The following is a 26,461-nucleotide window of genomic DNA, read 5'->3' on the forward strand; positions in this document are numbered from 1 at the left end:
CCCTACATGGGCTTCCAATTACAAGCCTTTCCAATGTGAAAACAATACTAGTGATGAGCCCCTTTTTTCTTCACCATTACATATCTTCATCCCCACTCTAGTGCAAGGACCAAAGAATCTCAATACATCTCCAACCATTACTTTATTCAAAGTCAATTTTTTCTCTTTTGAAAATTGAAAAATCTAGCTTTTAGACATTTATTCCAAGTCTCGTGTTAAAATCAAATCAAACCAATTTAGCATTCAAATAATTGAAATTATAGAAAGAATTGAACCATTTGGTTTGATTCAATTTAATAATAATAACTTACCTAATCCGTTAGCTTTAATTTGGTTCATTTTATTCAAGTTGAATCCAAAAGGCCCATATTAAATATTGTAGTCTATAGAACTTAAATGATATTATTCTAATAAGTTGTTTTCGAGCTTTATTTAAATCATATTATTGCAACTCATTTCAAATTATATTATTATAACCTTATGATGAGAGAAAAAATTGTAAAATCGTCGAAAGATTCAAATCCGTATTTATTTTTCATCTCAATTTAGTTCAAAACTCCATCTAAAATAGAAGAAGTATATCAAATTAATAATGAAACAAATGTTCATGTAATTTTTGATTTGGTTCAGTTTGGTTTATTATCAGTTTTTTAAACCGAAACCTAAAACTCAACCAATTTAGCTTGAATTTATATTAAAAAATCAAAATTATTAAAAAATATTTACAATTTGGTGGACTTGATCAATCAAAATCTTAATTCATGGTAAAAGGGCAAAAGCAATTTATCATTTCATTTATTAGATAACATTCTTTTTGGTCAACACAAGAAACCTATTAGGGCACATGCCACCATTGTCAAGCATTAATTGATGTAGCCGATCAAAGAAAAATCCCATTGTATTTTTGAGATCCCACCTAACCCTCATAATCTTCTAGTTTGTCAAATTGGGCGCTTTCACAATGAGGACACAATTTTACAAATAGAAGCACTTTCCCTAGAAGAAAAGTTTGCTTTAGAAGAAGCTTTGAGAGATGATAAAATACATAAGAGAGAGAGAGAGAGAGAGAGATTAATTGAAAGTCATCATCATCTTTGCAAACTCCTCATAGCTGACTTGACCATCACCATCCATATCAGCCTCTCTGATCATTTGTTCTGCCTCTTCATCCGTTAGTCTCTCCCCCAAATTTATCATCACATTTCTCAGCTGTACATCAAAAGAAAATATGATCATTCCATTTTGAAACTTGGTCATTTTCCAAGAAAACTTTTTTTAGGAGTAATGTTGTAAAGTAGTTGAAGCAGGTGAGTTCACAAGAAGAAAAAAAAAAGTGTACCCTTTGAATGAAATCATGTCATGTTGTTCAAAGATGCAGAAAATGGAGCCACCATCTAGAATGATGCTGAAAAGCTATTTTCAAAGAGCTTAATTTTCAATACCCTCTCTCTCTCTCTTGTTTGTGATCGTCCCACATCTGCATGTGGAGAAATACTTTGATTTATAGATAAATAAATCATGTGATAAAGTTAAAAGTCATGATTTCCTGCTAAATAAGACTTTAATGTAATATCGAGTGATCAACTTTTTCAAAAGTTTAAATTATTAGGATTTAAAATTACAATATATATCATATATTCTTAACAATTTTCAAAACAAAAATAAAATGGAATTTACCTCGATGGCAGATATGTATCCATCTTGATCCCGATCAAATACTTTGAAAGCCTCTTTTATTTCCTCAGCAACATTTTCCTATGAAAATGTGAATTTTCATGATCAACCTCCCAAAAAAAATGGTGCATACTAAAACAAATTATAACGCCTCATTTGATGATTGTTCTTGAGAATAGTACTTTTCATTTCTCTAGATCGAAAATGATTTTCTAACTCACAAAAAATATTTGACGAACTTCTAACAAAAACCATTTTTTGAGAATTTATTTTTGAAGACAAGTTATTTTTACTTTTTATGCCCTAAATAGAGTTTTGTTCTTGAAAACACTGAAGAACTCTTTTGAAGAAGAACAGTTTCTAAGGAGATCCTAACCCTAATTCTCTTATGTGGTTAATCACCTTCATTTTTCTTGCCATAATATTCAAGAACTCAGCAAAGTCTATACTTCTATTTCCATCAGCATCGACCTCACTTATCATATCCTGAACTTCTTCTTGTGTTGGATGCCCATCCAAAGATTGGATCACAGTTGCCAGTTCTTCCACTGTAATTGAACCTACACATAGAAAGTTTTAGCTCCAATCCTTAATGAAAATGTTGTGAAACTCAACATGAAGTTGATGAGAGAGAGAGAGAGAGAGACAACTCTACCATCCGAGTCTTTGTCAATCAGACAAAAGGCTTCCCGGAACTGAACAATCTGGTCTTCTGTCAGTGCATTCGCCATTGATGGGCACCTCTGGTTTCCAAGACTACCTTCAAATATAAAATGGAGGAGTCTCTTGTTTGCAGAGCAGATTAGAGAGGAGTTGGGCAATGAGGGGGAGGAAAACAAAGCTAGATTTTATAGGGTTTGAGCCAGTTTCATGCAGATGATCAAGTGGGTTGTTAATTAGTAAAAAAAAAAAAAAAAAAATTAACACTTCGCCAAACACGCTTGAGAAAATTTAGATTCAAAGTGGAGGAAAAGGGTTCTCTAGAATTGGTCAAAATCAACTCTTGGACTAAGAAATTTCAATGACATTATTATCAGTCTTCCCTCAGACCTCAAGCAAAGTCAAACAGGTATGACTATATACTCCTTTTCTTTTTCTTTTTTTGGGGGGTATTTGATTTTGTTGAAGGTTTTACTTAAATACTCTCACCTACCATCAGCCCCCTCATTATTATTTCTTTATGTTCATTCAAAGGAATGGTCCCATGTTTGAAAAGGAGCATATGACTGGGGGAAAAGCTCATGGAGTCATGGGTGTATCTCCATGGCAACAACTAAAGCAAGCTTGAAGATCAATGGGGAGCATCAAGTGTATCGCTTTGAGAAAAGACCTAGTGTCCTCTGCCTAGCCAGGTCATGGTCTATTGATGTGTCTGGCTTTTCCCCTCCAAGTTAAGTCAATGCTAGCTGCGTTATTGTGTTGCTAGAGGCATTCTAGGTGCTGAAGTGGTAAATTAAAAATTGTATATTTGATCCCATATGATTGATGATATTCTTTTTTAATATATGTTTAAAAAATATCTTTGAATATACCGTTAGGTCCTAAGAATAACTCAAAGTTTCAAAACAGTTCAGATGAGTTTCTATTAATTCTATATTAATTTCATGTATTAGAAAAAGGGTTAGAATGCTTGGCAAAGTGTCATGTACATGCACCAACTTAGAAAGTTTTTACTTCTCCTCTAACCAAATGCATAGAGGAAATGTTATAGGAGGACTTTCTCTTTCTTGGTCCTTTTGTACTAATTAAGGTTCTCTTAATCCTCTAACGCTTGTATTAAAAATAGATCAAGTTATCTTATAATGTTATGTACCATTTTAATAGGTCGACAACCCAACTCTTGGAACATGTTATAACTTTATATGATGCAAAACCTACATTAAAGTTTCGAACCATTCAATCAACAAGAGCTCTTATGGAAAAATAGTATGTTATTTTTAGAGTAGCTTTTATTCGTTTAAATAATGACCCGTTTACATGACACCATTAGAGTAATAAGGTCAACCTTTGTCTCTATAAAAAAAAGTGTTACACGAAAAAATTGTACTAACGTTATTTTATCTTTACCTTAATCACACTTTTTTTTATATGTTCAAGTCATATGATTTATACTAATCATATTTTTCATATTCTTCATATTTTATTCAAAATTTTCATATCTTTGATCATATTCTAACTTTAAATGTTTTTGAAATAAAAAGCGTTATTCGATATCAACAATTGATCATGAAAATAAGCACTCGATTTATGATAATTTCATCTTATGCTATTAGATATTACATAGCATGTTGTTTTAAGTTTTCATGAATTCTCTCTAGTTTTCTTGACTACTAAGATTGGAAGATAACGGGGAGAGAGAGGAACAAAGAGAAGGAGAGAGAGAGAGAGAAAGGATGACCATTCACCTTCATTCAAAGACCTTTTCCAACCATTACCTTAGTCTTCCAAGTTATTAACATATGGAAAGAAGTCTCATGTTTCCAATCCCCATTCCATTCAACCAAATGGGCACCGAGTCTTTTATGAGCTCTCATTTTCATTGCACTTATGGTCAAGTTAGTGCTTAAAAAAATACTAGACAAAAGCCAAAATTTTAAATAAAAAATTGGGAGAATTTGATTCAAAGTTGCCAAAAGCTTATATTAGACATATACCCACGCATCTTTCAAATTAAAAACATGTGAGAAACTTAGGCTCTGATTATTTTTTAGAATAATTTTATATTTTTCAGAGTAAAAAATTATAAAAATTAGGAAAATGTTTAATAACAAAAAAAATATTTTCTATTTTATCTATTTAAGAACAAAAAATCAAGTGTTTTTCAAATAACATTTTTAAATTATTTTTATTTTTATTTTTTTATACTGTTTTAAAAAATAATTATATAAATATGTAAAATGATTAAAAATAAAATACTAGATATAAAAATTATTTTTAAAATATATTTAAAAATATTAAAAATAAGTTAAAAATATTTTAAGTTTCCAAACATACTTTTGTTCTAAAGAATAATTCTTAAAAACTATTTTTCAAAACTGTTTTGGAAAACATTTCCCGGACCACTCCGTCAGGGAAGTATTTTAAAAAATGGTAAAATAAATAATTTTTTAGAATAATTTTTTAAAAACTATTATTTAATGTTTTGTAAAATAAAAATCTGTTTATAAATTTAAAATATTTTTAAGTTTTTTTTTTTTTATGTTTTTAATCATTTTTTATTTTTATATAATAATTTTTTAAAACAGTTCATTAAAAGTGAAAACAATTAAAAGATGTTTTAATTGTTTTGATATAATATAAAATAAAATAATTAGGTTAGGTTTGATTGACTTGAAGTAATATAAAATAAAATAAGAGTTAAAAATTGGGACAATTGTGTTTTGAAGTTAGTTGGACCCAAAAATTAAGCTTTGGTTCATATGAGTTTATTATTTAAGTCCAAGACCTAGAGTAAGTGTGAAAATTGAGAAGATGAATATGAATTTTTTATATTTCAAAAAATGATATTTATTAATTATGAAAAAAAGAGAGTAGGAAAACATTAATTTAAATTTTATTCCTTTTGTAAACCTCAATAAATTTTATATTTAATTTAGTGATTTGAAAAAAAATACATTATTTTACACAAAAAATATAAAAATAAATTATTATTATTATTATTTAAAAATCAAACATCTTGGAATATATATATATATATATATATATATATATATATATAAATTATGTATGTAAAAAATAATTAAAAATATGTCAAAATTATTTTTTTTAAATGATATATTTTTAGAATATGTTTTTTTTTTAAAAAAATTAGTTTTCTAAAAATAATAAATTTTCAGAATAATTATTAAAAAAATTAAAATAAAAAAGTTTGTCAAACATTATAATAGAAATTACTCAAAATAGTTTTGAATGGTATATTGGTCTTTTTATATTTTATATTATTTTTATCAATTATGCAACTTTCATGAGCCAAATCTTAATTTTTGAACCCAATTAGGTACAAAACACAATTCTATTTTTAAATTATTTAATTTTTATATTAAAAAATTTACATAATTAAAATAAGTTTGAAGTACAACATAAAAATAATTTATTAAATTTAAATATATTTTATATTTTTCTTTGTTTTAAAAATTATTTTCCCTTCTATTCCCCAAATTTTATAGCAACCACATCATAAAGCTAAACACGTGGCGCACAGAGAAGCGACTAGTGACGCCACCCTACCTGACAAGCCTGCTCTCCGATCCACCAGATTCTTCCTCATGTAAAAAAACCTAAGAAATGAAAAAGAACAAAAAAAGAAAAAAAATCAGTCTCTCTCCCGTACTCGCTCTCCCTCTTTCTCTCTGGTGGAAAACGCCTCTGTTTAATCTGAATTGAGTGAAGCTTTGTTGAATTCAGTGAAAGGTTAGTGTTTTCGAACCCATGTTAGCTCTGAATCAAGTCTTTACAATGAGTTGAATTTCATATAACGGGCAATTTGTTTTATGTTATGTTGAAATTGTTCTTTATTTAACAATTAGGGTTTAGGGTTTTGAGGAATCTTTTTTTTTTTTTTTTTTTGTGTTGAATTTGAGCTTGATTGGGAAATTAGGGTTTGGGGTTTTGTGGGTTTGTTCCAATGCGAGTGTTGGTTCAGTAAAGATCTAATATTTCTCAGTTCTTTTTGTGCGTTTTATTGGGATTGTGATTTATGTTATGCAGTGGTAATTGAAAATGACGAAGTTCAGTTTTGGGAAAATGCTTTCCGAGATTGCTAACGCATTGTGTAGCACGTTTTCTGTGTCATTTTTAATTTTGCTGGTTTTGGAATCTTTTATACGTTCTAAGGCTTGTTTGTTTCGAGGGAAAATATTTCCTGGAAAAATTTGCGGGGAGGGTCACTTCTTCTCAATGGCTCAATTTTTTGATGGGTTTTTATAATGAAGCTGAGGAAAAGATCAGAATCCTCAGCAGAGTCTTTAACAGTACCATTGACCGCACTGAGGCTTCTGTGAAGGTAGATCACTGGTTTTGCTTTCTAGGGGCTTTAAAAATGTGGTTTCTTTTTTTTTTTGCATTTGTTCTCTCAATTGTAACAGGCTCAGTTTAGGCAATATTCAGCTTAGGAACATGCTGGCTAGTTTAGTTGATGAATTTCTTGGAGGTTGTAATAAAAATATGAGATGAATCTTGCATTCAATGGGGATTTTGGGGGTGTGCTTTTTAAGACATGGGGACCGTCAAACCCTGGTTGTGTAGCCTGGGGGTCAGTGTTATTGTCATAAATTGGAAGGACAAGTGGTGTGGAACCTCACTGTTGTGCGATTCTTTCCCCTCTTTTTTTGTTTTAGTTGCATCCAAAGAGGCTTGGGTAAGAAATTTATGGACTGGTTCAACAAGTGGGGAAAGGGGAGGGGGAGTTGGAACCCTCATTTCACTAGGCTTTTCAATGATTGGGAGCTGGGTGAGGTGGAGAACCTGCTGGGGTGATTGAGTGGGGAAAAAGTGATGTTGGATAAGGAGGATGGGGTAAGGTGGTTGGAGTCCAAAGATGGTAAGTTTTCTGTAAAGTCCCTTTACAAAGTCTTAGAGCCGGATTCTTCAGTTTGCTTCCCAATAAAGATAATCTGGAACTCTTGGGTGCAACCAAAAATAAGTTTCTTTGCCGAAGAAGCTTCATGGGAAAAAGCTCTAACTATGGACCAAATTCATAAGAGGGGATGAGCCTTAGCAAATAGATGTTTTTTGTGCCAAGTTCATGAGGAGTCTATTGACCATCTTCTTCTCCATTGCGAAAAGACGAGGGAGGTGTGAAAACTATTTTTTCCCCTGTTTGGTGTGTGTTCAGTGTTCCCTTCTTCGGTAAGGGGGACTCTTTTGGGCTGGGATGGAGCTTTGGTGGGCAAAAAGAGCAAAATGGTGTGGAAAGTAGGCTCTTTGTGCTTGTTTTGGTCAGTTTGGAAGACTAGAAATAGAATTGCTTTTGTAGATGGGGTGTTGTCCTTGCAAAGGCTGAAAGCTTCTTTTGTTTACTTAAAAAAATAGAAAAAAAAAATTACCTTTAAAATTTCTGAGCCTGCCTCTTTGTTTATGTTTTTAAGTGTTACAGCATTGCCTTATCCAGTCCAAGCACCTTAATATCACTTTTGATTATATACTTGGTTGGGACTTGAATTTATTGCATGTCAAAGAAGAATTCCTGTATATCATAAGGGAAGTGAGTTCTGGTTGCTAAGGACCTTTAAATCTCAAGAATGAAATAAAATGGGCATCTCAAAGTTTAGAGGATATTTCATTTGATTTTTGAGGAGTGCAAATTTGTTTATTTCTGAAAAAAGGAATTGTGTCATATTCAGTTCAGCAATTAACAAGAGAACTAAAAACTATCCTGAATATGTAATAGTTAAATGTTTTCTCTTGGTGAGTTACAATACTGCAAACATCATTAGGACAATCATCTCATGTATGGTTGGTCAGGACTCAAGTTGAGTGAACCTGCCTAAGAGCTCCAGTCCCAAATATTTGCATGACTTACTGATGTGTTTCTCTTTGACACATATGCTTTGTGAAGGAAGTGAAATACGTGTTTGAGGTCATGCAAGCCACAATTTTTTATTAAGGTGTTATGGATGGGAAGCCATTGACTGTTGGTCCTTGCGAACTTCATGTATGCATTTGTGTGTTCGTGTTTTGTCTGTTTTTTTTTGGATGATAAACAAACTCATATGCCAATACCATGCATGGACTCAGAAGTTCTGTTATTTGTATGACATCAGCATCCACATGGTTGATTCTGGATCTATATTATGTCAATGTAAGTGGAAATATAGAATGAATTCTTGCAGTTGAAAATTTCATATCAATAATTATTGAACAAAAAAGATTACCTGGTTGTTGGAGATTTCTGCCCAACAGAGTGAAAATGTTTTGCATTTGAACTGAAATACTCAGTCCTACATTAGAAATTCTGATATTTCTTTATATGGCTTTACAAAAGATGTGCTAATACTGGGGTGATTTTCCAGCATCTGTGGAGGGAAGAGAGATGACTAAGAAAAAGAACCCTCTTGTATTCCTAGACGTATCAATTGATGGGGATCCTGTGGAAAAAATTGTTATTGAGGTAATTGATGCCTGGATATCCCTCCTGTTTGTTATTATTATTTTTTTTTCTTTTCCTTGAGTTTTTTTAGTTTCTTTTGATTGTTTACCAAATCTATTTATTGCATTTGAGTTTAGATAATCATGTTTCTTTTGAAATGTGCAGCTTTTTGCAGATGTTGTTCCTAAGACAGCAGAGAATTTTAGGGCACTCTGTACAGGTATCTTGCTGTGAATCTGACTCCACTGTGATCGCAAATATTTATCCTTAAATTATGTGCGCAAAGCTGCAACCTAATAACAATAGCATTGTTTGCTTCTGATATGGGGTGTCTGAAGTCACCTTGTTTGGAGCACTGGCCATGAACCTGCCATTTTTTTTCCTGTTATCTTACAAAAAGCATTGACTTAGGTGGTGTTTCAATTAATTAATGACAAGAATTTTGAGAAATCTCTTGGATCCTGAAACTGGATGACAAATATTTACGAGGTAGTTAAGAAGAGTGTTTCGATCTGATCTGGCCCCTCATTTATCAAATTTGTAATTTAACTTATTTGCAGACAACCCCATTTAAATCCTCATATTTGAAATATGTCTTTATATAGCTATATTGTGTAAAATTCCCATATGTATATATCCATAATTTAATCATCATGATTTAAAATTTCTAACCTTCTGTCCTGTGTTTAAAACACCATCTCAGACAAATATATTATCTAATTTTTGGACACTTATACATTAGCCCTATTTAGGATCCTAAAATTTGATAGTCAAATGAATCCCACTCTTAGAACCACACCTGCACCTGACATTCTTACCTGAATCCGCATAACATAGACCTAACATAAGGACTTCGGTCAAATCAAGTGCCATAAAGGCTGAATGAATGGTACTACTCTGTTTCCAGTCTTTATTTAATTTTCCTTCTGGGAAAGTTAAGACTGTTAGACAAACAAGGATTTAATTTTCTGTCTCTGAAATCAGAGTTACAAATTCTGCTGTTTTTTCGCTCTTTTTTCCATGAATAGTTAAGAGCTTATACTGGTAGGAGGTTGAATGTGTTTTTTGCCTATTAAAAGCAAAATAAAAAGAAGAAGAAAGTGTTCTGTTGTTCTCTACTGTTGGTTTTACATGAAACCACACCTTTCTGCTTTCACCAGCATTCTGATGGATGTTGACAGTCTTCTGTTTTGGTTCACTGCAGGTGAAAAGGGTGTTGGAACTTCTACTGGGAAACCTCTGCACTACAAGGGATCATTTTTTCATCGTATAATTAAAGGATTCATGGCCCAAGTGTGTATTTTCTTTTCTTTGTAAACCATCTTCTTTTTATTAAAATGTGTCTTTATTATCTGTGGTACATCCACGGAAGGTGCTGTTTGGTTTTGGCAATCTTGGCATAGCTATGGAACTCATGGTAAAGGCTACTATTATTTATGTGCCTTAGTGTTGCTGGCTTCATTGTTTAGATAAGTATTCATCTGTGCATAAGGATAAGTCATCCTCTCTGCATGTGCAATACATACTAAGTTTATCAGTTTTCCAGGGAGCCATTGATATCGATATTGTCCTTGTATAGGATATCCTGATGATCCATTTATTTCATCCTCTTGGATGGTAATAAATAGTATATGACATATAGTCAATTGTGCCTCAGGTTTTGAGTGGTGATGATTGTGTGCCAGAAGCTAGTTAACGCAACAATCATATCCATGAGTCCACCAGTGTGGAAATTTAGAAAAGTCCATACTTATTTATTTATTTCTAAAACTGTGGATAAGAATGTATGTCTTCTACCTAAGTGTGTATTTGTATTAATTAGTTTTTCATCTTTGTTATAGGCAAAAGAGAAAATATATTAAAAGCACTTTAGAGGAGGTGTAGCATAGTACACACAATGCATACAATTAATGGCCAGTATAGTATTAATTTGTTTTTTCATTATAACTAATAATATGTTCTGGTAAAAAAAATTAAAAAATGTTGGTCCTCAAGACCCATATGTTATATTATTTTTATTGCGCCAGTATATGTTGATTTGACCATCCAAAAATAGAACTCATAATGGTTCTACCACAGGGCAGACAGAAAAAGAAAAAGGGTAAACTTCGATATTTTTCACAGATTATTGTTCGCATAGGTGCACCAATAGCTAGCAGTATCCTTATACCCAGATTTTAGGGAGGAGTTGTGCGAACAACTCATTATGGATTCTGAGCACCATGTCTGTACTTGCAAATCATAGCAAATTCTATGGCAAATAGGCCTAAGTAAATCCTCTGAAGAAATGGTAAAATGGTTTGCTTTGGTGGTAAATTTCAAACAGATAGGTGGCATTTATGTATGGCAAGATGTTATGCAAATTCAAATTGAATAGACAGGAAGGATATGGATGGAGAGTTAGAGAATACCAGACTTGTTATTTATATTTCTTTCTGTGCTCTAAGTTATAAATCTGATTTTTTTTCTTCTCCCTGACTATGCAGGGTGGTGATTTTTCAAAGGGAAATGGTATGTGCTTTTTGTTCCCTTCATCTATTGCTTCCGTGGATGCATATTCTCTATTTGACTTATATCTTAATGCCCAGACTTGTAAGGCAAAACCTTTTGATGGTTTGCAGGCACTGGTGGAGAAAGTATTTATGGAGGGAAGTTTGCAGGTAGAAATGCTGTGTGTTTGAGGATGCATGTGCGTTGGTCTTATGAATAGTCATATAATACTTATGGTTCTCTTTGCAGATGAGAATTTTAAACGGGCACATGAAGGGCCTGGTTTTCTCTCTATGGCAAATAGTGGTCCAAACACAAATGGGTCCCAATTCTTTATGACTTTCAAGCGTCAACCCCATCTTGATGGGTATTTGATCTATGCTTCTATTGTGCATCATTTGGCTGCATTCTATTTTTCACATGTTATCCCCCAACTTTTTTCACTCCTCCCCCACCATATTCAACAGATTGTTATCTGATGATAAGTTTAATCATTGATCATATGGCAGGAAACATGTTGTTTTTGGCAAGGTTGTGCAGGGAATTGACACCTTGAAGAAAATTGAACAATTGGGAACAGGTGATGGGAAACCTGCTCGGCTTGTAAAAATTGTAGACTGTGGTGAAACTTCTGAAAATAAAATTCATGGTGCTGTTGGAACAGAGAAAGGTAATGCTAGATTAGTCATTGTTTCTGATGCAAGTGGAACCTCATTTAATGGGTAACATAGTATATTTCATATTGTTCCATGTTTATGCTTAAAGGTATGGTTTTTATTTTCAGGGAGAAAGAAAAAATCTGCGAAAGCACTTTCTTCTGATGACAGTTCTGATGAGCAAGCAAGAGGAAGACGCAAGAACTCTCTCAAAGACAGAAGAAAGAAAAGAAAACGGAAATACTCATCATCTGATTCATACAGCTCCGATACTGATTCTGATTCTTATTCTTCTGATAATGATTCAGCTTCAGATTCAGATTCCTCACTATCAGATTCAAGTTCCTCCAGCGATGGAAGGCGTAGAAAGAGGAGGAGACCATTGAAAAGAGATAAGCACCAGCGCGGGAAAAAAAGGAAGGATGGACGAAAGGATAGGAAGAGAGGTCTACGTGACAAAAAATCACGGCACAAGTCCAAATGGTCTGGCCTTTATTATTTTGAGTCAGCCTATATATACATTGTCCCGCCTGTGCAACGACCCTATCCCCCACCTGGGCTTTCTTCGTCTTACCAATTCTTTTTTCCACTTTCTTTTCAGGAGTTCAGAGAGTTCGAGTGGAACAGATAGTGGGAGTACTAGCAGCAGCAGAAGCAGCTCTGATGATGAGAAAGCCAGTCATCATGTTTCTGCTCATAAAACCAGTAACTCAACGCACACTGAAAGCAAACACCCACGAAATTTAGGTATGCCATCTGTTGCATTTGCACATTGTGATACAGCAAGGCTTTAAAATAAATTCCATCAATATTCTTTTATTAGCAATAAGTGAGCACTAGAGTTTTGCCTCATGGCTGCTTTTGCTTCTCTAGATGCAGGAAAGAAAACTGGGGCCCTAGAACAAGATACTATTGCAAAACCACAAAAGGATCATGAACTGAAGATGTCTGAGGATGATTCATCGCACGAAGAGGGGGAATTTTCTCAAAAGAATGAACTTCTAAATAATGGACATGGTACAGAAGCTAAATCTGAGAAAACTGCCAAGCAACATCCATTGTCAGATGACTCGGGCAAATCCAGGTCTGTGCTTTTGGCTTGCTTCATTTGTCTTCAAGTATTTCCTTTCTAAAATTTTGATATGAGTTTGACTGTTGCCTAGTGCATTCTAGAGTCCATATGCTTCTGATGTTGTACTAAGATCAAATTTCCTGGACTATTTAACTAATAGGAGTCTCACTCCCAGCCCAAGAAGAAGGGCAAAGATTAGCCCAAGGAGAAATCCAAGCATTAGTCCTAAAAAAATCTCAACTATGAGTCCCAGATACCAGCATGACAGTCGCAGTCCTGCTAGGAAGTCTGGCAAGCGAAACCAGGGAAATTCAAGGAGCCCATTAGGTAGTCCTGCCCGCAAAGCCACTGAACCTCCTGCTTCGAATCATGGACGTGGTTTGTCAAGAAGCCCTTCTCCCAATGGTGCTCCAAAACGCATTAGAAAAGGGCGTGGTTTTACTGATCGTTTCTCCTTTGCACGTCGATACCGTACTCCATCTCCAGAGCGTTCCCCGCGCCGGTCCTACCCTTACGGTGGAAGAAATGTTAATGCAAGGAATCGCGATAGGTAATCTAAAAGACATGTAACTGACTTACAGTTAAAGCTTCCATGAATTTTGACTCTTATTCTGATTGTTTGTTCTAGGTATTCAAGCTACAGAAGTTACTCAGAGCGCTCCCCACAAAGACGTTACAGAAGCCCACCACGAGGAAGGAGTCCCCCCAGGTTCTATCTCTTCCCCTCAGTTTTCTGGATCATCTTTCCTCTCCATGTTTGGTCCTTTCACTTTAACCATTTTAGCTTTGCTATTTTTCTCACATTGCTACGATATGCTGTTTCTTGATGTTGATAACTGATAACTTTAATAATGATTACAGCATTTAACTGTTAACACCCAAAATTCGACTGAATTTCGTTTTCCTCTTTTCTTTCTTTTGCGCTGTTCACCTGTAGTAACCAATGTTTTGAATGAATTTCTAACAACATAATCAATTATAAAGTAGGTCTATTATCTTTAAAATTTGTCATGGTTCATCCTAGATCTGTTTTCTCTTCATTCATTCAACACTACCGGTTAAAAATAGTCTTACTATGTGTGCCTGCAGCATGAACTTTGCTGTCAAATGTTGTACTTTATTTTTTATTTAGGATCTTGGATCTTGTCCCTGCACTATATTTTAAATTACATACTCCAGGCATTGATCAAAGGTAAGATCAGTGGTACCATTTACCTTGGAGTTAAAAAAGGAATGAATGACACCTTTTAATATTTTGATGATGAATCTATGATCAATAGAGGAAAAACTGATTTCAGGATTTGATTCTTCATACCTGGTAACAGCTGAAAGCATAAGGTGGGACTTTGTGGCTCAGTGTTAGGAGTACCAACAAAGAAAAATGTCATGGAAAATTAAATGGATTCATCTCCACTGCCGCAGAAAATGCAATAACATAATCTCGTATCTGTAGGTTGCTAAAGTGTGTCATTTCTCAAAAGAAATCTGTATTGTGTTTTGAAAAATTTAACTGGACCTGGCAGTGGATGACTTGGATGGGTAGAACTATAAACTGGCAACTTTTTCCTTTTGTAAGTTTCTAAAAATTGGTTGATTTGACAACCTTTAAAACCATTTGCAAAGGGAAAAATACTGAACTTCTTTACTGGGTGAAACAGTACAATTTTGTCCAGATTTGTTGGATTACCTCCTGCCTGAAAATTTTGAGAAATCTCTTGAAGCTTTTCTCAGCCTTGTAGCTTAAGATCAAGTCTAATCTTAGGGTTTTCAAAGAGAAAACCCAGTAGAAGAAAACTTGGATCATCTATGGGTCAAAACTGCAATATAAGTCCGCAATTCATTCTTTTTATTCTCCTTACTACTGAACAATGCTACTGACCATTTATATTGAATTTCTAAAGAACTTCCTTCTCCTATTTCATATTTTACCTGATTGGAGCTTGTTGAATATTTTCTGATATAATGTCTCGGTTCAACTGTTGGTCTGTTGGACCCAGCTGGTTATAGACCATGAACCGCTGTTGATATGAATGATCGTTTTCTGAAAATTGGTTATTTGATGTGCAAATGTGTCTTCCAATAATTAGTCTGATGAAGCTGTGATACCCTTTGCTGTCATTCAAACAGATTTACCTAGTCAACTAACTCATATTTCCCTTTTGTTAGATACCGACGCAGAAGAAGCAGAAGCCGGAGTGCGTCTCGCAGCCCAGGTGCTTACCATGGTCGTAACAGGGTCCGCAGCCGGAGTCCAATGCGTAGTCCAAGTCCTACAGATAACCGACCTCCCATAAGTGAGAGGTTAAGGTCCCGTCTTGGACCCCAAGGTGATGATCAGCGCCCTTCAGATAAAGGAAGGTTCAGATCAAGGTCCAGGAGCAGAGGCTCATCTGGATCTGGATCGACAGAGGCCACCCCACAAAAACCCTGCAGTAAAGCAGCTTCCATGTCTCCCAGCAGGTCTAGATCAAGCTCCCCAGATGGACAAAAGGGTTTAGTCTCCTATGGAGATGCCAGTCCCGTATGAGACAAACAGTTTTTATTGGCGATGGTTTGTAGATTGGCAAGGACTAGCTTTCTGGGTAGACCTTTTATCACCATTTGGTGTACAAAAAGGCTTGACAGGCATGATGAGAAGCGTATTAACCAGGTTCAATCTTGCTATGATGGAATGTAATCTAAACAGCTTGGGGCTTGCCCATCTCTTGGAATTTTCTTGATTTTGGCATTTACTAATATTTGATCCAAATCTGAAATAAGGCACCTTGACATGGTTTGGATAATTATCTGGGTGTTACAGCAACATCTGATGCGTTTGGCCTCCGGAGCTGAAACAGTTTTTCCTGGACTTGCATGAAGAACAGTTTATTTCTGTATTGCCCTGTACTCTTGCTTTCTTTTATCCATGAAATATTTAGACTAGTTAAAAGACTTTTTTTGCTGCTCCTTCCTTCCATTGTGTCTTGGTTTTCATATCAATTGAATGAGGGTTTCATAGTTAGTCTCCCTATGATTGTAGTGGGGATTCCATGGGGTTCAAATTGAATGAAGACACAATTTCCTTCCTATGGATGGGTTGCTATCCATCTAACTTGAACCCAACCCACTGGACAAACATTATTAATACTAGGTTGAGTTTCCTTGATCTGAACTTAATTTGATTTGGGCTTGGGAACCAGGTATTTGGATTGAACAAGATAGTCAGGTAATCTGCACTTAACATTTTTAATATTAGGTTGAGTTTCCTCAATCTAAACTCAATTTGGGTTAAGTGTGGAAGCAAGGAGAAAATATTAAAATTTTTCAATGAGTAGCTAATTTTTCATTATCCTTTTTAGTATATATAAAGAAGGATTTGGTAGAGGAGGACTTGCCTTTCTCTTAGTGGGGAGAAGCTATTTATAACCTCCTTGATCATTGAGAAATTACTTTCTTTTGTTTCTGTCTTTCCCTTCCAAGCCTTGGAGCAGAGTAAAGTTGAATGGTATATAACTTTTCATTATTCTTGTGCTTGCAATAGGCTTTTTTATGCTTTATGTAGACTTTTTGGATCTTTTTCCCTGAGCTACTTGAAGGTGGTTTTGGTTGGAAGTCGAGCTACCACCCGCCTCCCGCTTGAGGGGATTGGAAGGCTGCCTCATGGGTTTTGTGTTGTCTACTTAGAGACTCTTCAGAGGCTATCAACTTTTAGAGGAACTTATCCCTAATCATGATGTTTGTCAAGGATTAGTTATTTTAATTAGATTTAATAATTGGATGTACCTTATTTCCTGAATGGTGCTATGGTATTGTGATGGGAGGATAGTGTTTTGGGTGGTTAGTTTTTGACCCCTTCACAAGTTGTTCGAAGAGTATGAACATTACGATTTGATATTATATAACATTTATAGTTTATGTTACCATATATAATAATATTCATTTATATGCTTTTTAAACTATTTAAAGGGAAAAAAATGTAAATCTAATTATATATGTTTTTAGAAATATAAATAGATTTATTTTTCTATTTTATTATTATCTTGAAACAATACTTTATTTATTATTTAAATTTTGACATAAATATATAAAAAGTAAAGTTGAAAAAATCATTTCCACAATTCAACTCAAAATCCAAAATTGATCCATACAACTTGGACAAATGGTTCAAAGTGTAACCCTACTAATCCAAACCTCTCTCGAATTTAGAAAAATGAAATTGAATTAGTTCTACATTGAAGTTGTACGTTCCTTAATTTGGATTGAGTTCAAGTCGATGGAAAACCTAACCCAATCTGCCCAAGTTGGAGCCCTAGTATCTTCACTTGTTTGATCCATGCCCCAAGAGCACAAACTCAAAAGCCTCTTACATTTGGGAATTTTTACTGTTTTTTCAGCCATGGACAATCTCTTTAAAATACAAGGTCTCTTCTTGCAAACCCATCTCAGAGAAAATGTAGGAACAGGCTGTGGTTTCATTTCTCAGACTCCAACTCACCTCACTATTTCAATGTCTGTCTCCTCTCTGCTCCCAACAGGCTTTACAAATTTCCCCTAATCCCCATCCTAACAGGGGTGGGAGATAAAGAAGGTGATCCCTTCTTTTAAGATGGATTCTCTTTTTTTTTTTCCGTCTTTTTGGGTTTTGTTATATGGTTAATCAGCAGGAACAACTATTCCCAAATGACACCCAGATGCCTAAGTATCAAGATCTATCATCATCATGTCTAAGGTAGAGAAAATTTTATCAGCAGCTCATGGAATGAACTGGGGTTTGTGCTCCAGCATTTGCCACAAATTTTAAAGAGAAAACCAAGCAACATTCAACACTCAAGAACTTTTCACATGAGAAACTCCCATTATTTCATTTCCATGGATACTTATAGAGAGGACAAAGCTAAGATTTCAGAAGGATTATCATAGCCTCTGAAATGTGTTGAGAGAATCATAAACAGCTTCAACAAGAAAACCTAGATCTGGAACCACTCTTTCTCAGATTGGTTGTCCTTCGGGAACGAGTTGATCTTTGAGCCACATGTAAATAGGAATCAGTACATAGTACGTGCCTGCAAGGGCACCCAGAAGGAAGCGCAGAAAGAACACAAACGGATTTGTAGGCTTCGATACATCCTCCGCCTTTGGACCCAGCTGCATTAGAATACAAGAAGTAAATCCCATGAGATAGAGGGAAAGATTTTTAAGGGTGGAGATGCTTTCCATTATTAAGATATATCGATATTTGACATCACCCACATGCATATACTTGGTATATTCACCTCTATTTTTGGGCAACCTTACCAGACTTATGTTACTAATCGAAACAGAAAAACAAAGGATGCCATATGCAACATCATGAGTTAATAATATAAAAAAGAGCAAAATTAGTGCATTACAATAAAACCAAGGAGCATGTGTTGCTGGAGTTGAACCTAGATGCAAACAATTTCCTTCATGCTAAACTGGATTCTCCCATAGGGGGAAACTGACTGCTTTATGATTCAATTCAGAAATTTCTCCAAAATGCCAGAATGGGATTGTTTCAGAATCCAAAGTAGAAGGCTTTTGGGGCTGCATGGGAAGAGTAGGAGGCTATTCCTATGGTATTATAAAGTTTCTATCAGACATAAACTAAAGCAAGTAGAACTCAAACCCTACCATGAAAGAATATGAAGAGAATGACCAGCCCGTACTAGACTACTGTAAACTACAAAGACTGAAGGATTGAATGGATAATTATTATCATTCATATTAGGCTTGTGCTCTTAACTATGCGCTTTTCAATTATCCTCATTGCCACCACCATTATCTATGAAACAAAACTTATTAATATTCTCAAAGAAGGTTTTCTAAAGGATCTTTTACTTCAATGTTTGAGAACCAGATTGAAATGAAACTGACCAATGTGGTCCTGACTTGGATCAGGATCAAACCTGGACCTCCCACAACCCTACCCCAATCACTTACCACCTGAGCTAGGCCTCAAGGGCACATATGCACATATAAATATTTGAACTAGTACTAGTGAGCCAATGCATAAACACAATTTGTTTGAAATGCCATGCAACACAAAATGGAATGTCCCTGAAGTGTTGTCAGTAGCATAACGATCAAGATAAGTAAACCCTCAAGCAGTGAGAGATCAAAGCAACAAAAATACTGGTGTATCCAAATCATGCAATCTGTACAGCAATGCAAGGTGATGAAAGATATAGCAGTAAGTTACCTGCAAAGGAGAATCTCCAGAGGCAGGTTTTACACCTGTTACAGAACATCCCATGATCAGTCCATGCCGGCGAACACCACGATACCATTTGGGGCCAATTCTTTTCAGTTGAACATCCGTAAATCCAGCCTTTTCAAACCACTCAATATACTCTTCCTCCTTTGGGAAGAGCATCCATACATCTGCAAAGAAGCGGGACAACCAAAAAGTCGGGTACACAGGACCAATCAGGCATGCCTTACCTCCTTGTTTCAAGACCCTGTATGCTTCTTTGATGCCACGTTGGGGTTCTGGCCAATATTCAATACTGTGAAAAGGCAGTAACGAAATTCCCATAAGAGAGAATACAATGAAAATCAACAATTTCTCCCCCTTCTCCTCATACAAGAAATAAGCCGTTAATAAAAATCACTTGGCATTTAAATAAAGCAAAAGCATTTTATCACATCCATCAAGAAAATGGAAACAATCGGAATGGCCCATAAACACTATCATAAGTACCCAAATACCTTTTATTGTGAACACGCCATTCCACATTCCCCCACCTCCAGGTACATAGTTACAAGTTGTTCAAACTAGTTCAGATATGTAACAACACTAATAATTTGATTCCACAAGGATAATGAACAAAATTTTCAATACATTAGACATAAAGAGTCTTTCAGATAACTTGGAATTAAACTTTGGCTGAAAACTCAACTCAAGAACAATTATAAACTTCAAATACTCTGACCAATGGAGGTATTTTCAATAACCAAGATCAAGATTTCAAACAATATGGGTCTGGATGTCCAGTGGAAACTAAACAGTTCTAGTCTGTTCTATTTATAACTTTGCCTGCAAATCCATCATTCTGAATACCCCATGCAAGAAAATAGCAGCTCTAGTTACACATGATAATAGAAAATTGAAATTGCAACAAATTCATAAAACCCTAAAACCCATCATCCTCTACCATCCACCATGGTGACAACTGACAAATTCCACTTCTATTGGTAGCCCCATTCTCAGTGGTGATCTTGTAGCTACAAATACTATGTGAAAAGCAATGAAGCCCCCAAATCATAAATCAACTCAAAAGTCAAAACTGTACAAAACCAAAAATGGGAAGAAAAAAAAATACAAGTATGAAGCAGAAAAAAGAGAAGAGGAAAGTAAAAAAAAATCAGGTATATACCTTCCTGCTGATACATATCTATCAGCATAATCAGTGGGAAAGGGAAGATCCTCAGCATCACCCTCAATTATCCTGCAATCTTTCAAGGGTTCTTTCTCCTTTGCCTTGGCAAGCTGATGTGGCGATTGGTCAAGAAGGGTGACATTCTTGGCATCCACATGCTTGACAATGCCCAAAGTAGTGAACCCAGTTCCTCCCCCCACATCAACCACTACCAGATTCCTATCATTGAGATCAGCAGGCTCCAGGGCATCATCCCTCATATCCTCGGTCCAATGCCCAGGGTTTATGATATGGTCATACACGATTGAGAGGAATCTATAGAACCAAAATGCCTCCTTTTTGTGCTGAATGAACCTAAGCTGAGAAGCCGGCCTAGATACAGAGGCACTGCACCTGGCTTTTAGGGTTTTAAGCCTGTAATTTCTACTCCACGACACTAAACCCAACTTGGGGAAGTGCTTGCCATGAACATCTGAGCCAAGAAAACCTAACCCATTAGGGGAAATGCCCCTGATTAGCTTCAAATTTTCAGCCCCAGTCAACATTGAAGAAGCCATGAATGGAGAAAACGAAGACCCGCCCAGGAAATCTACTGACCTACCAAAAACCCCACCCAGAAATCAAGAATCTGTTCTAGTTTTTGGGGTCATACGCTTCCTATGAAAGGTAAGAAGGGGAGGAGAGGAGTGCACGACATATACGCTTCCTGTCGACAGGTACATATAATGAATCAATAATCGGGTTTCACTCCATTTACGCTAATAATTTCCAACCTCAAAATTTAGAAAGAAAATGCAAAATTTATAGAAAGAAAATACAAAAATGTTGCCTTCAATTCAACCTAGTTTTCAGTGAATGAAATAAATTTATTTTTAGCTTGAGCCCCATACATATATTTCTTTATTATTATTATTTTTTGTATGAATTGAAGTCACATTTTCTTACATATAAATTTTACCTTACTCTACCATACATATCAGACAAATCTCCTTCCAAAGAGAAAATTTATTTAAAAAAATAATAATTTTATACTTTTTATTATTCTAATAAATATTATGTAAAATAATATCTTAAAATAATTTTAATTGTAACACATAAAAATTATTTTTTGCACAATTATTTTAAACTAAAGTAATATTTTTTTTATATCTTTAATTACTATTCTTTATGAGAAGAGTTAATAATAATTACATTTTGTAAAGCATATAATTATTTTTAAAAATTATTTTTACATGTAAAAACAAAAACATGAGAGTTATTGACTAACGACTGCTTTTTAAAATAGTTTTTTTTTATCTTTTATAACAAAATAAATAAATAATAATGCTTGTGAAGATAGTTTTTAATTTTTAAAATTGAAATTTATGAATAGAGGTTGGTTTATTATTGACGTTAAATAAAAATAAATAAATAAAAGTGTCCGTGTAGGTGCAGGTGGTTTGCAAGTTAAGGATTTTTCTCAATAGTACGGTAATTTAAAAAAGTTATGCTTAAATTACTGTAATAGAAGAAGTTATTACAAATATATGGTAGTTTTTGCCACCTAGGAAAGAGGATTTGCCACTTAGGAGAGAGGAGAGAGGAGAGATGTTCAGCGGATAATTTTTTTTTTTAAACAAAAATCATCTTTTCAAATTTCGTAAAAGGGAAATCGTCTCTTGAAGAGACGAGTTCCATGAAAAAAAAAATAGTATTTAAAAAAATTCCCCATTTACAAGAGACGAGTTCCCCTTGTGGAATTTTTTTTTTTTTTTTTAAATTTAGGAATTTTTAAAAAAAAATATTTAAAAAAAATAATAAAAAAAAAATTCCACAAGGGGAACTCGTCTCTTGAAGAGACGAGTTCCCCATGGGGAATTTTTTTTTAAAAAAAATATTTTTTTAAAAAAAATTCCTAAATTTAAATAAAAAAAAAATCCATAAGGGGAACTCGTCTCTTCAAGAGATGAGTTCCCCATGGGAATTTTTTTTTTTTTTAAATATTTTTTTTTTAAAATTCCTAAATTAAAAAAAAAAAAAAAAAAAAAAAACAATTCACAAGGGGAGAGACGAGTTCCCCATGGGAAATTTTTTTTTTAAAAATAATTTTTTTTAAAAATTCCTAAATTAAAAAAAAAAAAAAAAAAAAAAAAAAAAAAAAAACAATTCCACAAGCGGGAAGAGACGAGTTTCCCATGGGAAATTTTTTTTTTTAAAAAAAAAAATATTTTTTTTTAAATATCTTTTTTTAAATACCTAAATTTAAAGAAAAAAAAAACAATTCCACAATGGACGAGTTCCCCATGGGAAAGTTTTTTTTTTTTTTTAAATATATTTTTTTTTAAAATTCCTAAATATAAAAAAAAAAAAAAAAAATTCCACAAGGGGGTTCCCCATGGGAAATTTTTTTTTTTTAAATATTTTTTTAAAAAATTCCTAAATTAAAAAAAAAAAAAAAATTCCACAAGCGGGAAGAGACGAGTTTCCCATGGGAAAATATTTTTTTTTAAAAATACCTAAATTTAAAAAAAAAAAAAAAACAATTCCACAAGCGGCAAGAGACGAGTTTCCCATGGGAAAATATTTTTTTTTTAAAATACCTAAATTTAAAGAAAAAAAAAAACAATTCTACAATGGACGAGTTCCCCATGGGAAAATTTTTTTTTTTTTAAATATATTTTTTAAAAAAATTCCTAAAAAAAAAAAAAAAAAAAAATTCCACAAGAAGAGACGAGTTCCCCATGGGAAATTTTTTTTTTTTAAATATATTTTTTAAAAATTCCTAAATTAAAAAAAAAAAAAAAAAAACAATTCCACAAGCGGGAAGAGACGAGTTTCCCATGTGGAATTGTTTTTTTTTTTTTTTTTTAATTTGGGAATTTTTTTATAAAAAAAATATTTAAAAAAAAAAATTTTTCCCATGAAGAGACGAGTTACCTTGAATAATTGTTTTTTTTTTTTTTAATTTGGGTATTTTAAAAAAAAAAATTTAAAAAAAAAACTTTTTTTTTCCCATGGGAACTCGTCTCTTCAAAAGACGAGTTCCCTTGTAGAATTGTTTTTTTTTCTTTTTCTTTTTTTTAATTTGGGTATTTTTTTAAAAAAAAAAAAAATTTTCCCAAGAGACGAGTTCCCTTGTGGAATTGTTGTTTTTTTTTTAAATAATAATTTGGGATTTTTTTTAAAAAAATATATATTTTTTTTCAAGGAACTCGTCTCTTCAAAAGACGAGTTCCCTTGTAAATGAGAAATTTTTTTAAATACTAATTTTTTCATGGAACTCGTCTTTTGAAAAGACGAGTTCCTTAAAGATGATTTTGGTTTAAAAAAAAAAATTATCCGGTGAACCTCTTTCCTCTCTCCTCTCTCCTAAGTGGCAAATCCTCTTTTCTATGTGGCAAAAACTATCATATATTTATAATAACTTCTTCTATCATAATTTTTTTAAATTATCGTACTATTGAGAAAAATCCAGCAAGTTAGAGGGTGAAAATTATAATAATGCTTGTGAAGAAAAAATATATGTAAGGGTTTGAGTGACGTAGAGTAAGGATGTCAGGGTGTTCAGTGTTGTAGTGTATTAATGGGTGTGGTACGTAGGTTGGTGGCTTGGAGTTATAGCATTGCAGGCTATTAAAAGCAATAATAATAAAAATAAAAACAGTGGGTGAAGTTGATGGAAGTGTGACTAAGTGGCAGTTGGATGATGGGAATTGTGTGCCCCTCACTGCAGACCATCCTCTCGGCCATCCACATTGGCGCGGGTCCCGGAAGAAGGACCTAAAGGGGAGTGGATAGTCGTCATTGTCCACAATGAAGATGGACGGTCCTAAACAGAGACAGTGAGAGAGACATGACTAACAACAAATCTCTATTAAGATATGGACTCAAATATTTAAGAATAATTCATGATTAAACTATTCACCTCTTACTATTTGTTTTATGATTCGTTCAAGAGTATGAGTCACCTATATGTAGAGCTCAAACTTCATCACGAGCCTTAGATGATGGGTCTAAGACTCATGAGGCCCAATAGTCCAATGGATATGATCCCTAAGGCAGGAGAGTATAAAAGGTCAAAGGTCTGTTCATTTTGGATCATCACATTTTTTAATAGAACAGAACCTTAATATCTCCCGCTTCCCATTGCCAGAGAGAATCCAGTGACGGTGGTTACCCTCCTCGACCTTAGAAGATCCATACATCTTCAACCAAAATTCAGAAATGGATTCGAGCATGTTCCATGTGAATAAATGCATGTTCTAAATGAATTAATAAATATATCCTGCATATGTTTTGGTGATAATGGAGATCAAAGATAAATAACAATCTCATCTTCAAGCGCTAATTGTGCACCAGTCATTGGCCATAATTGATGCAGGAGGATAAATTCCAATACTTGTGGCTCATCAAAGCAAAGGTATGCTGCTTTCTTTCTAAAAAAAGTCTGTACTTGTTCAAGCCAACTCTATGACTTAAGTTTCGGACCAGCATGCTCGGATCATTCGTCCGAACATTCTTTTATACAAGAAACATATTCACCTGTGTCTCAAATAGTCTAAACCGAAAGACACAATGACTATTCCATTCTGTTCATGAGATCTAGACGAGCATCTTCTTTTGGACCGTGCACCAATAAGAATAGGAATGATAATAATAATAATAATAATAATAATAATAATAATAATAATAATAATAATAATAGAATATTGGAAATAGATTTTGGAACGAAATCAACATTTATAAGAATTTAAAAAATCACTTATTAAATTGTTGTTAATTAGCAAGTTAAAAATAATATAGGTGACATGACATAAAAAATTATGTATAAATTTTAGATAAGTAGTTAATAGTAAGTTGTTTTTTTTGTTAGGTTTGAAATAAGTTTTTTGGGGTAAAATTCTTCAAGATTAAATTCTTCAAAGTTTTTAAGTGTTTTTTTCGAGGTTAGGGAAATTAATATAGATTTTATAAAATAAAATATTTCTTTTTATATGTTATTTTGAATTATGAATTTTTTTTTTGCATAGATTAAATATATATTTTGCATGAAAAATATGTTTAAGCATTTTTCTTTATTTATAGAAAATAAAAATTGTGAAAATATGATATTTTGTTTTATAAATTTGAATTAATAAAATTAAGTGTTTCTCTCTACTTTATATAACTTTAGTCAACGGGTTATAATTGTTGACATTTTCGCCCCTAATTAATGGGTTATAGTAGTTGACTTTATGATCCTAGTCAACGGATTATAATTGTTAACTTTTAATTTCATCCATCTTAAAAGGAACAAATTTGAGACTTATTACTCATTTGTAAAATCTCACAAATTGGGCACTATTTGATATTTGATGATCAAAGTAAAAATATTTTGAATATATTTGATTTGGTTTTAATATAAAATTGTTTTGACATAAATATGAAAATATTTGATCGAAAATTTTTAAATGTATTAACATTTTGAATACAAAAGTTTTTATGAAAATGATTATATATTATATCTCATGTCTGTAATTATAATTGAAAATGTTGATCCATATAACTATATTGATGTTTTTTATCGGACTTTGAGTTCATTCCACTTCGTTGATAATTTTTCAGGTACTCTCCGTTTGGGCGAGGATTGATGGTTAAGCTAGAGAATTTTGATTCAAACTTTATTTTGGATACTATTTAGATGTTAAATTTTAATTCATAATTAAATCATTTAAATTTAGAGTTATTTGAACAATAACACTTTGGTTAATTTGTTAGTTTTAAATTTGAAAATCAAGTATTATAGAATTTGTTTATTATCCTACTCTGAACAAGAATTAAGTAATTAGTAATTTCTAGTTACAAGATGAATGTTTGTTTCGTTTCCACTTGAAGCTTTTAAACTTGAGATGTAAAATGACCGTTATGCCCTTGGAATGGGTGTTGGAGCGTGACACTTTAATTGTACAAAAGATAAAATAATAAACAACGATTCTCAAAAATTGTTTTTTAGAACTATTTTCGAAAATACTCCCCCAACAAAAGCATATATTCTTATTTTTTAAATTAAATTTGAATCAATACAAATCTTAAATAAAAAACAAATACTATATAAGTATTTATAAAAAATAATATGTTGATTAAT

At 33.3% G+C, this 26,461-nt stretch overlaps 3 protein-coding genes across 6 annotated transcripts; 1 reads left to right on the forward strand and 2 right to left on the reverse strand.

Annotated features, from left to right (window-relative positions):
* Window positions 1–882: 882 nt before the first annotated feature.
* LOC117918391 (calmodulin-like protein 8) lies at window positions 883–2,543 on the reverse strand. 3 transcript variants are annotated; one of them, XR_004651849.1, is made up of 5 exons: window positions 2,330–2,540; window positions 2,077–2,234; window positions 1,678–1,755; window positions 1,340–1,477; window positions 1,121–1,209 (listed from the first exon to the last, which is right to left on the reverse strand). XR_004651849.1 is itself a non-coding variant. In XM_034835010.1 (4 exons), exons 1-4 carry the CDS (start codon window positions 2,403–2,405, stop codon window positions 1,072–1,074), a joined length of 438 nt encoding a protein of 145 aa, XP_034690901.1. In that variant the 5' UTR covers window positions 2,406–2,543; the 3' UTR covers window positions 883–1,071. The 3 variants fall into 3 exon arrangements, 2 of the variants coding, with proteins under 2 accessions (XP_034690901.1, XP_034690900.1); XM_034835010.1 differs by lacking the exon at window positions 1,340–1,477 and having other exon boundaries at window positions 883–1,209; window positions 2,077–2,222; window positions 2,330–2,543; XM_034835009.1 differs by lacking the exon at window positions 1,340–1,477 and having other exon boundaries at window positions 883–1,209; window positions 2,330–2,536.
* A 3,431-nt stretch (window positions 2,544–5,974) lies between these two features.
* LOC117918390 (peptidyl-prolyl cis-trans isomerase CYP63) lies at window positions 5,975–15,926 on the forward strand. 2 transcript variants are annotated; one of them, XM_034835007.1, is made up of 14 exons: window positions 5,975–6,084; window positions 8,685–8,782; window positions 8,927–8,981; window positions 9,966–10,054; window positions 11,248–11,272; window positions 11,383–11,421; window positions 11,501–11,618; window positions 11,761–11,921; window positions 12,036–12,390; window positions 12,509–12,654; window positions 12,781–12,991; window positions 13,140–13,529; window positions 13,608–13,688; window positions 15,146–15,926. In XM_034835007.1, exons 2-14 carry the CDS (start codon window positions 8,705–8,707, stop codon window positions 15,504–15,506), a joined length of 2,109 nt encoding a protein of 702 aa, XP_034690898.1. In that variant the 5' UTR covers window positions 5,975–6,084; window positions 8,685–8,704; the 3' UTR covers window positions 15,507–15,926. The 2 variants fall into 2 exon arrangements, with proteins under 2 accessions (XP_034690898.1, XP_034690899.1); XM_034835008.1 differs by having other exon boundaries at window positions 12,787–12,991.
* A 1,834-nt stretch (window positions 15,927–17,760) lies between these two features.
* LOC117918894 (2-methyl-6-phytyl-1,4-hydroquinone methyltransferase, chloroplastic) lies at window positions 17,761–21,077 on the reverse strand. Its single transcript, XM_034835865.1, has 3 exons — window positions 20,356–21,077; window positions 19,179–19,485; window positions 17,761–18,103 (listed from the first exon to the last, which is right to left on the reverse strand). The coding sequence occupies exons 1-3, from the start codon at window positions 20,913–20,915 to the stop codon at window positions 17,948–17,950; spliced, it is 1,023 nt and encodes a 340-aa protein (XP_034691756.1). The 5' UTR covers window positions 20,916–21,077; the 3' UTR covers window positions 17,761–17,947.
* Window positions 21,078–26,461: the final 5,384 nt, after the last annotated feature.

This window comes from Vitis riparia, chromosome 7 (assembly GCF_004353265.1).
Source record: "Vitis riparia cultivar Riparia Gloire de Montpellier isolate 1030 chromosome 7, EGFV_Vit.rip_1.0, whole genome shotgun sequence".
NCBI classification, from domain to species: domain Eukaryota; kingdom Viridiplantae; phylum Streptophyta; class Magnoliopsida; order Vitales; family Vitaceae; genus Vitis; species Vitis riparia.